Source organism: Muntiacus reevesi, chromosome 2 (assembly GCF_963930625.1).
Source record: "Muntiacus reevesi chromosome 2, mMunRee1.1, whole genome shotgun sequence".
In the NCBI taxonomy this organism is placed as follows: domain Eukaryota; kingdom Metazoa; phylum Chordata; class Mammalia; order Artiodactyla; family Cervidae; genus Muntiacus; species Muntiacus reevesi.
Genome location: NC_089250.1, coordinates 146,234,678 through 146,251,141, shown reverse-complemented (window position 1 = coordinate 146,251,141; position 16,464 = coordinate 146,234,678). Strand labels below are relative to the sequence as shown.

At 38.2% G+C, this 16,464-nt stretch overlaps 1 protein-coding gene across 4 annotated transcripts in view; it reads left to right on the top strand.

Annotated features, from left to right (window-relative positions):
• Positions 1-16,195, top strand: part of NT5C2 (5'-nucleotidase, cytosolic II) — a 101,944-nt gene extending 85,749 nt beyond the window's left edge. For 2 of the 4 annotated variants that reach the window (XM_065923244.1, XM_065923248.1), the window contains 15 exons: positions 641-736; positions 1,067-1,090; positions 4,672-4,763; positions 4,897-4,954; positions 5,964-6,057; positions 6,647-6,700; positions 8,638-8,721; positions 9,721-9,762; positions 10,933-11,040; positions 11,304-11,370; positions 12,052-12,222; positions 13,658-13,709; positions 13,826-13,886; positions 14,034-14,210; positions 14,726-16,195. In XM_065923244.1, coding sequence (XP_065779316.1) covers positions 641-736; positions 1,067-1,090; positions 4,672-4,763; positions 4,897-4,954; positions 5,964-6,057; positions 6,647-6,700; positions 8,638-8,721; positions 9,721-9,762; positions 10,933-11,040; positions 11,304-11,370; positions 12,052-12,222; positions 13,658-13,709; positions 13,826-13,886; positions 14,034-14,210; positions 14,726-14,962 — 1,417 coding nt within the window. In that variant the 3' untranslated portion in view covers positions 14,963-16,195. Of the gene's footprint in view, positions 1-640; positions 737-1,066; positions 1,091-4,671; positions 4,764-4,896; positions 4,955-5,133; positions 5,261-5,963; positions 6,058-6,646; positions 6,701-8,637; positions 8,722-9,720; positions 9,763-10,932; positions 11,041-11,303; positions 11,371-12,051; positions 12,223-13,657; positions 13,710-13,825; positions 13,887-14,033; positions 14,211-14,725 lie in introns of those variants that run through there. The other 2 variants (XM_065923246.1, XM_065923247.1) reach the window with 2 other exon arrangements.
• The last annotated feature ends 269 nt before the right edge of the window (positions 16,196-16,464 follow it).

The window sequence follows — 16,464 nt, the reverse complement described above, 5'->3', positions numbered from 1 at the left end:
GGATTTGATAAGAAAGATTTGAGGTTAAGACGAGGCTTATTTTGAGATGCCATCGTGTGTGTCCCATGTGTGCTTAGCTGCTCAGTCATGTCTGACTCTTTGCAACCCCATGGACTGTAGCCCGCCAGGCTCACAACATTTCTCACAAAAGTCCTGGGGTGAGATATGACAGACTGGACAGGCAGGCTTGGGAAGGATTCTTTACTTCTCACTGGGCAGCAGAATGCACTTCCATCCAAGGGGAACCACAGGCCACCTCAGGCGGCGCGAGAAATGTCTAATAGAGGGAAATAGAAGCCAACTCAGTTGTCTAAGAGAATAAAAAGAAGCTCTGTTTTAGAACAGAACCAGCTGTATTCAGAAAATTTTTGTTTACACCTTGTTTGATTAAACTCTCTCACATAAAACAATTGTGATTATTCATCTAGACAGAGTTAAGTATTTGTTAGTTGCCCTGGGATTCGTTTTTAAGATTTTATTCACTCAGTTTACCCTCTAGGGTTGTATTTTTGGGTACATACATGAGCCACCATAAAACTTGAATAAGGTGAAGGTTGGTTTGTGGTGATTGAGTAAATACTACATTAGATCCTTGCCTTTATTACTTTGTGTGATTGGTGATATCTTCATTTTCACATAGGGGACTGGTATTTGATACACTGTATGGAAATCTTTTGAAAGTTGATGCCTATGGAAACCTCTTGGTCTGTGCACATGGATTTAACTTCATAAGGGGGTGAGTACAAAGAACCTTTAACCTCTTTCTAGTGTTTTTATATTCAAACAATGTGAAGATGACATTATCTTCCCCAGTATAATATACTTTCTTATTTCCTCATTATTAAAGAGCAATTCCTTTACATAAGAATACTTAATAATTATTTTTTAGACAGCTAGGACCCAAACTGATGTATAAATATAGTTAGCAGTTACATTTTGTTTAAATTAAGTGCCTTCTAAAATTATATAGCATCCAACAAAGCTAATCTTGAAACTTGCCAAAAAACTGTAGTGGCTTTGACTTATTTGAAATTCTAAGATTTTTATTTTCTCCTTTTTAATACAGTTCTCAGGTAGCTGCTCAGAAGAGGTATGTACATAAAGTACTTTGAAAAATTTAAAACTATAGTGATGTAAATGACTAAGATTTTTAACAGCTAATACATTATTTTTATATTCTAATGTATACCTTCAGGTATTTGATCATGTGGTTAAATTTTTTTAAACATGGGGTTAAAATGAATACAGAGTGATACTATTTGAAACAAATAAGGATAAGTTTTATTTTCATAATTAGCATATTTCCACTATTCTTACCTAATTTGAACTCTCCACCCTAGTAATAAACAGCAGATAAAATTTAGTGTCTAGTATCTTTTTTGAAACATCTCAAATTTTTTCTTTAAAAACCACAGTACCCCAGTTTGACAATTTCTGTAATTGTGGCTTTACAATTATACGTTTTCTCTACTATTATACCACTTAATTTACCACTGACACTATTAGGGTCAGAACAACTCTTAAAACCAATATGGGTTAAGTATCAGTCTATTATTTATTTTCATAGCAAAGTAGTAAAAACTACACAGTCTACATTGAAACTTGTTAAATAAACAATGTCTTTTTGGTAAATACTTTTTTGTGATAAGAGACACTAACTGAAACTGTCCCAGAGTTTCCTTTAAATCTGAGGTAACTGCCATGCCCTATTTGGAATTGAATCATCTGTTAAGTCTTCAGCTGGCATTACACAGACTCAGTGATTTCCAGGTATACAGTATGAGAACAGTATGAAATAAATACCCTATTTGACACATCTGATTGGACCAGTAGTTATATCTACCTTTCTTTCACCATTTCTCTCTGAGGAATTTATTCAAGTTCATGAATATCAAAAGGTGGGATTTAGAAGGTGAAGTGACTGCAGATAGTACTAGAAACCCAGACTCTTTATGTATGGATATTGTCACTATAATTCAGAATCCCAATGATGATGAACCAAGGTTCTATTTATGAATTCCTGAAGAGGGATTTTTGTGTTATTGGGTGGGAGATAGAGAAGAAAAGAAAGAGAAGCAGTTCCATATGTTAGAATTACAATTAGATTTACTAACTCAAGATCTATAGACCTTTCTTCCCCCCAAAGAAGCCAATAAATAGTTTCTTTGGAAATATATTTAATATTGTTTCAGAAATAAATCATTTATGTGTTACCTGCAGAATCATTCAAACAGTACTTAGCACTGTACGGTCTTTAGAAAGCCCACGGAGAAGGCCAGAATGATGATGGAGGGCAACAGAGATAATTATTGAAATATAGTGGTTAACAAAGTTGGAAGAAAAATTATGGCTCCACCAAGCATCACCTTACATGCCTTGCCTGTGAGTTGGAACCTCTTTTCAGGCAATAGTTAAAGGCTTTTAAAGTTTTAGGTTAGAATAATGTTGAGATCAAATCTTTATTCTGTGGGTCACAGATAGTTAGCAATACTGAACTCTGTTTTCTTCCTAAGTCTAGCATCCCTTCTTTTATAATATATTACCTCTCCGTGAGTCAGTTTTCACTTTAAATGTATACTAGCATGACTTGACACTTAAACAAAATGTAATTGCTAACTGTATTTATAAGTCAGTTTGGGTTCTAATTGCATAATGATTAACTTTCCTTATGTAAAGGAATTACTCTTAAATGATGAAGGGAATAGGGAAAGATATTCAAGAGGACAATGTCATCTTGCCAAACCTGACTGAGGAAAGTATATCATTACTCTTTCTTTCTGCTTTAATTTTCATTACAGAAAATCTTGGAAGGCTAGAAGATGTGATATTCCACAAAGTTATTCTTCATTGGGAACTCTTGTTTCAGAATGCTGGCTAGGACAGGGAACTAATGTGATTTTATATTCCTAAGTAGAGTTTATGACATTTGTAGTTAACAAACATTACCCAAGTTATCCTGATTATGAAATTTAAATTTGATGTCCTTTATTTAAATTAGTTAATTTCATATATTCGTTGTGAGGACTGTTCATTTTTGTATTTTCGTTTTTCTCCTTTTTATTTTCTCTGTAATAATTAATACTATCTCCTTCCTCTTCTTGCAGTGTTTCATTTCACTCTTCAAGGTTCTCATGCATCTTTAACAATTTCTGTTTGTTTCACTGGCTTTTTCTTTTAAACTCTGAATGTCCTCTGTGGACCTCGACACGGTCTGGTCTTCTTTCTCTCCACTCTTAAGTGGCCTCTTCTGCTCTAATAGTCTACCTGACTGCCTCTGTTAACCTGTGTGTAGATGATCCCAGCAACCTCTCAAATTTGAATCTCTGTTTTAAGTTCTTGACCTTTGTTTCTAATTGCCTATAAAAATGTTTACTTTTAGATTAACATATCCAAAATAAAACTCCTCTTGTATTTTATCTAATTTTTATGTTTCAGTTAATATTACCACCACCCTCTCAGAGACACCTTAGTGTGAGAATTATCATCTTCGGCTCCATGTCCCTCGTCTACCACATCTGTTCAGTTGCCTGTTCTTTTTACCTTGGCAGTCCCTCCTGAGTAATTCTTCTCTTTAATTTCCTTTGTGCCCACTCTGGGACATGCCCATGCCCCTCATGCTTTCAACTGGACCCCTGCAGGAACCCCTAACTGATTTCCCAGGCCTCTGTGTCTGTGTCAGTCAGTTCTTCAGTTCAGCCGCTCAGTCATGTGCGACTCTTTGCAACCCCATGGGCTGGGGTTAGTTCTTGCTGTATAATAAATGACTTCAAAACTTAGTTGCTTAAACCAGTAGCCATTTGATTTAGCTCAAAATTCTGAGTCAGTTGAGCAGTTCTGGAGTTGCTCAGCGATGGAGAATGGCCTCATGCACATGTCTGACAGAGGGCAGCCTGGCGGGGGCACCTCACTTCTGCATGGGGCCTTTTACTCCCCAGCAGGAGTACACTGGCCCTAATACACACGTGTCTTCCAAGTCTTCTTGGATCCCATTTTCTGTTACTCAAGCCTGTATTCAAGGATAGAGAGAGAGACTGTGCCTCTTAATTGGAGGAACTGCAGAGTCACACTACTAAGGGATAGGAAAGATTTGTAGCCGTTTTTTGCAACACATCACATTTCTTTTTCCATTTTATCCTAATACTCCTAATTTAATACTTTTACAGTTTAGCTCAGAGGAAAATTATATAAAAACAATAGCATGATTGCCTCAATTCATCTTTCTAGCTTTGTATTTCTGTTTACCTTTCTCTACTTGAATTTGACTAGTTTCTGGATTGGGCTGTTTAACTTTTTAAGGATCAGCTCATATGCCATGACTTTCATGGATTCTTCCTAGATTTTCCTCTACATTCCGTTTTCTCTACCCATTAAGTTGAAATGGTCTCTCTCCCTTCCCTCTGTTTTGTTATAGCTCTTTGCACCTTTCTTGTGGCAGTTCTGTTTTGGACCTTCACAATTGTCTGTGTGTGCGACTCCCTCGCTTAGCCAGACTGAGAATGTTTTAGGGGCTGAAACAGTGAGTGAGCCTCTTCATTTTCAGAGTTTCCCATGTGTATTATTTGGAACCTCACCTTGCATATAGCCGCCAAAATATTTGAATTAATTTTTGAATGATGAATACGTCTGAGTTATATTGTTTTTGAATGTTGGTTAATTTTTTTTTTCTTTCAGACCAGAAACTAGAGAGCAGTATCCAAATAAATTTATTCAACGAGATGACACTGAAAGATTTTACATTCTGAACACACTATTCAACCTACCAGGTAGACTCATTCTATGCTTACATATACTGATGTCTCCCCTTCTTTCCGTGATCATTTGTCTTTGCTCAAGGGAGAGAAACAGATTTTAGTTATCTCACTTATAGCTTATGAATATCTATTCTTCATTTTTCAGAGACCTACCTGTTGGCCTGCCTAGTAGATTTTTTTACTAATTGTCCCAGATATACCAGGTATGTGTGTACTATAATTTTCTTTTTCCAATTGATTTTTAAAAATTAATGTACAGGGTTTTAGAGAACTGGCCATTGTAGGTCTTTTCTGCTTTTCTGAAGTGAATTTAGTGCTAGTGAGAGATGCCACAGTGCCAGCCTGAGAGATGGGACAGCACCAGCAGCTCCATGCAGGCCCTCACCTCCCACACGGCCCTCTCCTTGCCAGTGTGCTGCAGCCATGTTTGGAAGGGACCACTTCTGATTGGCTTCTCCTGGGAATGAAGACGGCCAGCAGAGGTGCTAATTGTGACAACTGAGTGGGAGGTTTGTGTGATGATTATCTGTCCAAGCAGAATTGCACTAAAACCCCCCAACTCATTTCACAGCAGCTACCCAGGAGCCATTCAGGGATAGTAATTTCGTTTCATTCCCAGGCCCAGCAAGATTTGATTGAGGAAGATACTGTTTATCCTCCCTCAAGTAAAAATGTGCTTAAGTCTTGAAAAAGATATCCTTTCCTTTCTAGGGGGAATTGTTAAGTTCGGCCATATGTGCCAGAGTTTGCTAACTTATTATCCTCTTTAGGCCTTACCCACTTCAAGGCACTAAATTTGGTTGAGCACTAAGTCACTAAGATAAATAAAAAATAGACCATACCTTAGAAACAGTATCAGAAAAGTCAGGGTGGCGAGAACCTAAATTACCAATTTTAAATGTTTCTTTGATGGGAACCTGTTTCTTACAAGTGATGAATAAAACAACCTGTTATTTTTGGAACTAGCCTTTTAGCCTCCATCATACTCTTCTACCATTTTGTATCTGTTCACAGTTAATATATTCCATTGAACACTGTAGTCATCTCTGATGGTCAGAATGGATTTTCATTAGGGAGTGATTATTTTCCGAATTAGCCACACAGCCTTTATTATGTGACAAAAGAACCTTTGGGTCCCCTGGGCAGTGTTTGGTATTCCCTTTATTTACCCTCCTTTGGATTCCCTGTCATGTTCTTTCCATCTTTCTGTAGCTGCGAAACAGGATTTAAAGATGGGGACCTCTTCATGTCTTACCGGAGTATGTTCCAGGATGTAAGAGACGCAGTTGACTGGGTTCATTACAAGGTACCTAGGAGCTGCTGCTTCACCTGTTTACTGCCTGACTTGTGTCTTTTATGGTCTGACATTAACTTTCCAAGTGCAAACAGGGCAGAGTTTTTCACCTGTTAAAAAAGGGGGATTTGCCTCTAGTGATAGCTCTCTAGAATACTTTTGTCCTTGTCTTTGGCTGTCTGGCTTACAGAGGTAGTGCTGGTCTTTCCTCAGTGGTGGTGCTTGGCTTCTAGATTTTATTTCAATTTGCATTTTCCAGACTTACTAGAAGAGATTTTAGTGTTAAGGTTATAATTACCATATCCTTTCAGGATGCTTATGGTCCATTTGTTTTTTCCAAATACCTCCTCCTTGGCTGATAACATTTACTGATTAATAATATTATGTTTACATTTATTATAAATTGTGCTGAATTAAATATGAAATGCCTTTTGATTTCTATTTTAAATACATTTTGGAGGCAGAGTTGCAGCAAATCACATCTGCCATTTTAATTTTGGAAATATTTAAGAAATGCATTTAAGCTAATAGTAGACACAGTTTTTATAATAAACTTAAAAATTGATTTTGTTCTTTTCTTGCTTTCTTTTTCTTTCTTTAGGGTTCCCTTAAGGAAAAGACAGTTGAAAATCTTGAGAAGTATGTAGTCAAAGATGTAAGTAGTAAAGGGAAAAGTAGATCTGCATGATAGTTTGCTTTACCTATTGGGGAAATTAGCAAGCTTATTGATAATGAAACGGACAAGAGAAGATATTTCTTTGTCCTGGCACTTTAACACATGCCAAGTATAATCACCAAGCATTCTCAGCTGGAGCATGAGGTTTGTTTTTCCTGTTTTTTATTAGGCAAAGAGGACCAGTATTTCATTTATCCTTTTAGCTCTAATTATAGTAATAGCAGCTAGAGTGGTTACTGTGTACGTATCACTGTGCCAAGTGTTTACATTCATTATCCCATTTAACCTTCCATAAAATCCTGAGTTAGTTTTTCTTACCTCTGCTTTAGAGATGAAGAAACTGGGGACTCAGGATTAAGTAACTTGCCCAAGTTCATACAGTTAGTAAGTAGAAAGCCAAAAGTCACACCTCAGTGTACTCTGAATCATAACCGTGGTGCTAGATCATCTAAAAAAATGTACATGTGTGACTGTTATTTAAATTGTCTTTAACCTATCAACTGGGAATAATGAGGAAAGCTTTAAAGTACTTCAAAAGACGTCAGTGGTAAACATAAAAAAAATTTTAAATGTCTACAGTTAATAGCATTGTGTCAATTTCTTAGTTTTGATCATTGTACTGGGGTTAAGATGTTAATATTAAAGGAAGCTGGATGACGAATACATGGGAACTCTCTGTACTATTTTTACAACTTTTCTGTTAAGTCTCAAATTATTTCAAAATAAAAATTACACAGACACACACACAGAATACTGAGATGAGATAACTTCTTCCTTTCTTACGGAGTAAAAGTAGTAGATGCAATTATTCCCTCAAAGTTCTTTGGTAAAGATGTCTTATTTCCAGACTTTGTACCTCCAACTCCCATCCACTCCCACGTCCATGATTGTTGTTTCAAGAAAGAACATTGAGGGGTTCAGGAGAGGTGCAAGAGGATTTGAGTGAAGGGACCTATTCACTGTGAGAGAAGGAAAGGCTCTTTTCTTTCTGGTCACATCAGGAGTCAGAATTTCCTCGTGTAGTTACAGATGAGTCCGGGCACTTTCAAGTTGCATTCTATACACATCATGCCATTTCTGCAAGGTATTTCATAAAATGAAAGTGTACACACTGAGAGACCATATCTAATACTCTCCATAGAGCATTTAGCTGATCTCTAAAATTGGCTTCTCCTAATCTATAACACACTTAATTCACTTAATTTAAGAGATTACAAGGTAATTTAAACTCTTTCCTGAGATAGACATAAAGAAGAGGTTAGAGTTATGTTTTTAATAGGCATATAATTATTTATTTTATATGTCTATTATATATACCATGTATGTTCTGTATATATAATAATTCATGCACAATGACAATGTGGTCTTCTAAATGCAAAATTCTGAAACCAACCAACCCTCCCTTAAAGGGCATCACCTGTTCCTATTTCAGTAGACAAAAAAAAGTCCTGTATCTGACCACTCTACAGTGTAAATGAATATATATATATATATATATATATATATATATTCACTCTCACAGGAACCATATATATATATTTGGTGATACATTTCAGTATAAACTGTGTGTTGAATTTTGAATCTTTTCCTGGCCTAGTGATATGCCCTCTGATACTCCCGAGATGCTGGGCAGCAGCAGCGAGCAGTAGCTCCTAGTCAGCCAAGAGATCACAAGGGTAAACAACTGATACATCCATTCTGCTTTTCACTTTAAGTATAGTGTTCTATAAGTTACAGTAGACTTTGTGTTAGATGATTTTGCCCAACTGTAGGCTAATGTATGTTCTCAGCACATTTTAGGTAGACTAGGCTGGCTGCCATGTTCAGTGTATTATCGGGGCATAACCCCATCACATGTGGAAGAAGATCTGTGTTTGTGTTTTACTGTTCCGCTCATCATCATCATTACATTTCAGGGAAAACTGCCTTTACTTCTGAGCCGGATGAAGGAAGTAGGAAAAGTATTTCTTGCCACCAACAGTGACTATAAATATACAGATGTAAGTGCTTAGTATATTTCTTTATACAAAGGAATTATATTGGACTAAAGAACTATGAATATAAAGAAGAAGGTAGTTTATGAAGTGAGAATAGTTTTTTGCCACTTCATTTTGAAAGCAGAATGAAAAAAGCAAAAATAAATGACACACCTCAAAGTGGTTCTCAAATTTTTATGACTATTTCTTTGGACGATTTTCCCTGATTATAATTGGCTGCTTAACGGTTTTCATTTTGGGGGTGATTTAAAACATTTGTGCTGACTACAGTGTCTTCTGTGTCTTTGTGTGTCATTCTACAACTTGAAAAGTTACGCCTTTTATTACATGTGTAATACGTTCCCTCCCTGCTGCTGGGAGCCAGACAGCAATAGGTGGTAAAAAGTTGTTTTGACTCTTAGCCATCAAAATTTACTACCTCTTAAAATTTTTGCCATGATTAAAGCATATAGAAAAGCTGATTTAATTCCTTAACCTCATGTTACTTTTGCTAAGCTGGTTACAAGTTCATAGTCCTAGCAAGCTTAGTGCTCGCTAACCCTCTTTATGTAAAATGCTGATTTAGAAATCTAGTGATTTGGAATAAGTTGGCTTGATTGTCCTGGGAACAGTAGTAAGAGGGCCACGGTGTGTTATTTCCATGTGAGTCATCAGTTTTCTCTACACCCTTATCGCAGATACCCCTTCCCTCCAAATACGTGTTCCCGTCCACTCAGAGAATTTGATAGGAATATATGGAGGAATCCGTATAAAAATATCTCCTAGAAGAACCCTGTGTTCTACTGAGAATGTCAGAAGCTTGCATTTGTTTGCTGTGATGAAGCATTAATTTCTATCTTCAACTCCCATGATTTCATAAACTTTAGAGGAAACAAGAATGTAATGAATCTTGTATTGAAAAAGACATGTCTTATAAACAGCTTGTGTGTGCTTTACTTAGGTGTTCTATATCTCTTGCACAAATAGTAAATGGATCTTATGTTGGATTTTCTTTTTTTCCAGAAAATTATGACTTACCTGTTTGATTTCCCACATGGCCCCAAGGTACTCTCTGTAATATAACAGACTGTTGATTTAGCAATAATGAATGCATTTAATATTCTGGAATATTGAGCGTAAGGAATTGGTCAGGAGCCATCCAGAAATATTCATTAATATTACAAGTAATGCAGGAGCTAGTATAATTTAAAGTTGCTAGCAATTTGAAAACTTGGTAGACAGAAATGAGAGATTCATGTGGTATTTAGTAGGATGGGATGAGAATTTTATGCCCAACAAGTTTTATACAGAATTGCTAAATTTGTGTGGCAAAAAGGAATTTTCAGGTTGAAGGAGATAATCTTATTAAAAGAAACAGAAAATGTATATATTCTTAACAACTGCTATATTCTGCTGTTAGTAATTGCTGAGTTTTGTGTCAATAGAACAGCTAACTTTGATACTTAGCAGAGAAGTCGTCATTCCTTCTGTATGGTCTTAGATTTAATAAATACTAATCACAATTTAGGGGGCTTCCCTGGTGGCTCAAATGGTAAAGAATGTGCCTGTGGTGCAAGAGACCCAGGTTTAGTCGCTAGGCTTCTCTGAATAAATGTTAGTTAGTGACTTCTGAGATCACCCAAAAGCACAGTATTTAGTGCTCTTTGTCTTGATCTTAAAAGGTTAAAAGCCATGGTTCCAGTTCAAGATGAAGTAATGTTGATGGGCATACCTTCCACATTAGTGCTCATTAGCCCGCAGTATGAGCCAAAGACCAGTGTGTACCTGGCACCACCATTCTGAAAGCATAACCTGTACAATTTGCTAATAATAGTTCTGTGTTAGCTATATACTTCAGTTCAGATGCTAAACTGCCTCTTTCTTAGTCCGTCTCTTACATATTTGTCTTTTTTAATCTCTCCTTAGCCCCTTTGAGCCTCTTAAGCCCATTTTTAGAGTATGAGCACACTCTTTCATACATTAAATTTCTTGAAATAAATTAGTAAGTAGGTGAAACAATTTAAAATACAGAGATTATTAGAGTCATTGTTTATAGTTTCACTTTGCCTGCTTTCAAAAGGATGTGCCTTATAATAAGCCACAGTATGTTTTTAACAGTGGCATTTTCTGGTTTTACTTAGTATTTATATATTGCTTTCATCTGACTTGAGATGAAACAGAAGTGCTTTTAGATTAGGAGTGATGTTTTGGCTTTTGCTGTTTCTTCCTTATCAGCCTGGGAGCTCTCATCGACCGTGGCAGTCCTACTTTGACCTGATCTTGGTGGATGCACGGAAACCACTGTTCTTTGGAGAAGGCACAGTACTTCGTCAGGTGGATACTGTAAGTTGAGAGGATGGTCTGTCCACGAGCAATTATCCTTCATGTTCCTCCTTCCCCCTTTCCTATTCTTTCCCCAGGAAACAGGTATTTTTAACTTATTAGCCTTATCTCCTCTTTTGAAGTTAGGGTTTTGGTCTCAATAATATAGCTGAATAATTCAAATGAATATAATTCAAAAGTGACATTGATTTGGCTGCCTAGCCAACTAGCATTTTTGGTGCAGATTGTGATAACTTTACAAAATCCAAATTCTTTTCTCACAGAAAACTGGCAAGCTGAAAATTGGTACCTACACGGGCCCCTTACAGCATGGCATCGTCTACTCTGGAGGTGAGTCACGCACTTTCCTTTATGTAAGTCTGTGCTTGAATCTCACTGTGAAAGCTTTGGTGTCCTCCTGACACCATGCTTATGTTCTTTAGTATTCTAAAAATAGCGTCTCCTGAAGGTAAACACTTCAGTCACCTACTAAAGAGTTGGGAGGATGGGTTTGAGAAGTTGTCAGCATGTCCTAATGAATCTTTGATTTTCACTAAAAGGACCAGTTTTTCCTGTCCTCCTCCTCTGCATATTTGAGGCATTTTCTCAGTGTTGGAATCAGGTGGATGGTTCCCAAGGCCTCAAGGGGGTTTAAGGAGTCTCTACAGACATAGATGCATATTTTATTGGAATGAGAAGCAGTTGAACAAAGCCAACCTAATGGCAGACCTGTGAGGAGAAATGGTAGTGGTGCTTTGGAGGGTTATGGTCCCTCAAGCTGAGACGTGGTTTTGTTGCTCTTGGATTTGGGGATCGAGAGCTCTGGTCAGCACAGTGGAGCTAAAGGCCTTGTCATAGAGGCAGTAAAAAGAATGATGAAAAAAGACAATGGTGAGTCTTTGACTTAAGAAAGGTGAGCCCTTTTTCCAGTCTATTCCTCACATACTTAAAAGAATAAAATTAATCTATATACTATTTAATGGTTATGGTACTTGGAATGTTGGTTTTTATTTTCTCATTGCATTGTTTCAGGTTCATCTGATACAATTTGTGATCTGTTGGGAGCCAAGGGCAAAGACATTTTGTATATTGGAGATCACATTTTTGGGGACATTTTAAAATCAAAGAAACGGCAAGGGTGGCGAACTTTCTTGGTGATTCCTGAACTCGCACAGGAACTGCATGTCTGGACCGATAAGAGTTGTAAGGAACCATTGTTCTTACTTTATAAATCTTTTCTATTGCTAGTTTATATCTTAATGGCTAGCTATGAATCAGTCCTCTGATGAACCATTACTTTGTATGCAGGGAGTCAGAGGCGGGTCCTAATAGTTGAGCACCTCCTTCTCATCTAGGCACATATTTCACACAAGTCCAGAATTTGGAGAGGTTATCTTGTTTTCCCTTTTTCTTGAATTCTTTTAAAATATAGAATGTTACTGCTCTGAAAACTCAGCCTGCCTCAGGTAGTAACCCTGGCTCTACCACTTAATATCTTCATGCCCTCAGGCAGATGCTGAGACACCCTGTGCCTTAGTATCCTCAGATGTGAAAATGAAGATAATACCTACTATCATAAAGTTGCTGGGACTTAACTGAGGCAGTGTGTTTATAAAGGAGATAGAAGTACAACCTTTTTCAACTGAGACTCCTCGTTTGAACTGCAAAACAAAGATGATTTTATATGACTCTGTTCTCTCACAGATGGTAGATCAAGAATATTTGTTATATACAGTGAATGCCTCACTGCTTAATTCTCTTTGGGGAGCCCAGGCTGAGAAAGACTGGAATGCTTACAACATATTTGGCTGTTGCTACTGCTTGTAGTTCTTGGTGGGACTTCCTGGCTAGCCATGGCAACCCACTCCAGTATTCTTGCCTGGAAAATCCCATGAACAGAGGAAGCTGGCAGGCTACAGTCCACGGGGTCACAGAGATTTGGACATGACTGAGTGACTCTCACTAACAACTAACTTCAGAAATTTAGTTGATTTGGTTCTGTGTTCTGAACTTGTGACTCATTCTTTTATCCAAAAGTGAAACTGTTAACACTTGCTTTGCTGACATACTTAGTAAGTGCTTTGGCACTTACTAAGCTCAGAATGGAGAAGGCAATGGCAACCCACTCCAGTAGTCTTGCCTGGGAAATCCCATGGATAGAGGAGCCTGGTAGGCTGCAGTCCATGGGGTTGTGAAGAGTCGGACACAACTGAGCGACTTCACTTTCATGCATTGGAGAAGGAAATGGCAACCCACTACAGTATTCTTGCCTGGAGAATCCCAGGGACGGGAGCCTGGTGGGCTGCCGTCTGTGGGGTTGCACAGAGTCGGACACGACTGACATGACTTAGCAGTGGCAGCAAGCTCAAAATCAGCATCCAGTTGGGAAAGTTGTATAGTTAGTGGTTTTGAGGAGGAGGAAGGGCAGTTAAAGAGGAAATTCTGGTGTCATGTGCTGCCAGATTCCAAGCAGTGTTAGTGGGTTTTCCTGAAGGTGAGGGAAGTCATTTTATACACTCACCTACAGTTTTACTCTTCAGCCATATCTGAAACCTCTTAATTTAGTTTTTAGTAATAGTTAAAAACTAGATGCTTTTTTATTTACTTAAAACATTTTCCTTTTTCTTCCAACCTTTAGCACTTTTCGAAGAGCTTCAGAGCCTGGATATTTTCTTGGCTGAACTGTACAAGTAAGTTTCCTCATATCAAAAATTATTTCCCTAAAAATCATCTACCTCTTCAGGAGTGACCTAGATATATGAGACATCCTTTCTAGAGATTTTCACTGAATTTTTCTTGTCCCCAGGCACCTTGACAGCAGCAGCAATGAGCGCCCAGATATCAGCTCCATCCAGAGACGTATTAAGGTATCCACCAATTGGGATTTGAGAGAAAACTTGGAAAATAAACTTGAAATGATTTCTCTGTTTCTGATTTTATACAAGTGGCACATACCCAGTGTTCAGTAAATGTCTGCTGAATGAGCTGAGCGTTAACCTTGTTCTCTGTTTTAGAAAGTAACTCACGACATGGACATGTGCTACGGGATGATGGGGAGCCTATTCCGCAGTGGCTCCCGGCAGACCCTCTTTGCCAGTCAGGTGATGCGCTACGCTGATCTCTATGCAGCATCATTCATCAACCTGCTGTATTATCCGTTCAGCTACCTCTTCAGAGCTGCCCATGTCTTGGTGAGTTAATATAGCCCAAGGCCATTATTTACGGTTAAGATACACTGTTAAGGCCAAGTTCTGCAACTAGCTATCTGCATGGCACAGGAAAGTTTAGATCATTTTTTTCTAATGTGCAGAGCTCATGGCCAGATTACATGGTTGCACAAAAAGGTGTTTGAGAAAGAACAATCAAGATAGAATGTTACAGAGCTTAACTTTACTGTGTAATTTTATATTCCTATATTCTGTTAATAATACTCATCTAGATTTCAAGACTTTTTAGCTGTGAAATAGTAATTCTCTCCCATATTACCACTTTTTATACTATAGTATCTGATCTGGGCACAGTTCTGAGGGTTTGGGAGAGAAAAGAGGATAGGGAGCTTTAGGAAGTTCTAAGAAGATACTTTAACTGAATTGACTTGGCCTCTGGTCCATTTTGGGAGTTACTGTGCGGCCATCTAACACAGGCAGAGGGCTTAGGAGACAGCTGTCTATTCCACCTGCTTTCTGAACTTCTGGCTTTGTTGTAGATGCCTCATGAGTCAACAGTGGAACACACACATGTAGATATCAATGAGATGGAGTCCCCGCTCGCCACCCGGAACCGCACATCAGTGGATTTCAAAGATACTGACTACAAGCGGCACCAACTGACACGGTCAATTAGTGAGATTAAGCCCCCCAACCTCTTCCCACTGGCCCCCCAGGAAATTACACACTGCCATGATGAAGATGATGATGAGGAGGAGGAGGAAGAAGAGGAGTGAGGAAGAAGGTGCAGACTCTGAGCACCCATTACACAAGTTCTGGCAGGACTCACAGGAGCAAAGGATATCCCTGTGTGGGTCCTAGTGGGGGGTGGGGGGGGCTCCATCAAAGGTACATCTGGAAAGTTTCTGAAGACTAAAATATTCTAATCATAGGGAGATACTTGTTTTAGTTTTGTGTGTCTGCACTCTGCAGATGGTTCAAAATTGGAGTCTGTATTGGAGGAAAGTAAGGGTAAAGCTGGGCTGAACTGCATGCGATGGGCTCCATCGTGGTTTGTGACGTGGTTTCCTTGTCTTGTTTCATCATCGGTGTGTGGCAGTGTATTATCCAGATACACTAAGGGTGGCGAAGGGCCTCAGAGTGGAGCAAGGACGCCAATGGGAAGATGTGAGCCAAAAATGTTATGGTACAAATTGTGCTCTTACTCCAAAATCCCATCTTTTTCAGTGCATTACATAAGTATTGTATATCAGTGGAGAAATATATTATTTCCATTATCAAATGTAGTCTTTTGTTAAGGTCAGAGTTTTTCTTTACAAGCTTTCAGGTTTTCCATGATTCTGGTAAGGCTGCTGTCGGTGGCTTTGCAGAAGTGTTCTCTACTTGCTGTAGGGCTGGGCTGGAATGGACTGTAGTGATTGCATTTTGAGGCAAAAGTCTTCATCCACATCAACAGTTTTTAGATAAGCAAAAATTTAAAAAAAAAAATTTTTTTCCCCCCCAAATTGTCTTTTTTCCCATCTGAGGTAAATCTGTGGAAAGAATTTAGCTGAAAGAGGACAAAGGAGCAAGCCACCCGCAAAAAACAGAGCTTCCTTCTTTACCATAGTGAGTAAAATTAATTAACGTGGGCCTTACAGGTAGCTCCTGCCACCCCATTCCAGCCTTCCCTATTCTCTTTGTCTTTTAAACTCAAGCATTAGAGGGTGGGAAGAGGGCTTTTTTGTGAGTTAGAACCATTTACGAAAACAGAGGGCACAATCAGTGTGAATAAATTCACTTCAGACTCCCAGGTGAAATGACTTCTTGTTGCTTGAAACAAGAATGGATCATTACTGTACACTTTAAGGTATTATAACTGCCTCTTCAGAACAGTGAACCTTGTTACAACATTTTCCACAGTGGTGTAGACGCTCACTTTAACCTTCATATGTTTCTTCCATTCTTACTGTTATTTGTCGGGACGGTAGATTAGCTGCTGTAGAATCAATAAAGTATAATATTTCTAATACTGACTTTGAGCCCTTCCTTAGCACAACTATAGACTGCTAGTTCAGGTGGGTTTAGGTTTGACAAAGTGATATCAATTTGACTTTCTCTTAAAGGAAACAGTCTAGTATGATTAATGGCCAAATTTATAGCACTTAAATGGGCCTCAGTTTTTTAATGTAAACTATTTTGGTACAGGACTAACTACAACGTGGGGCTTTTTTTCCAAAAGTCATTTTATAGGTAGGGAACACAGTTCAGTAACTTAGCCAAGGCCATATTACTTTAC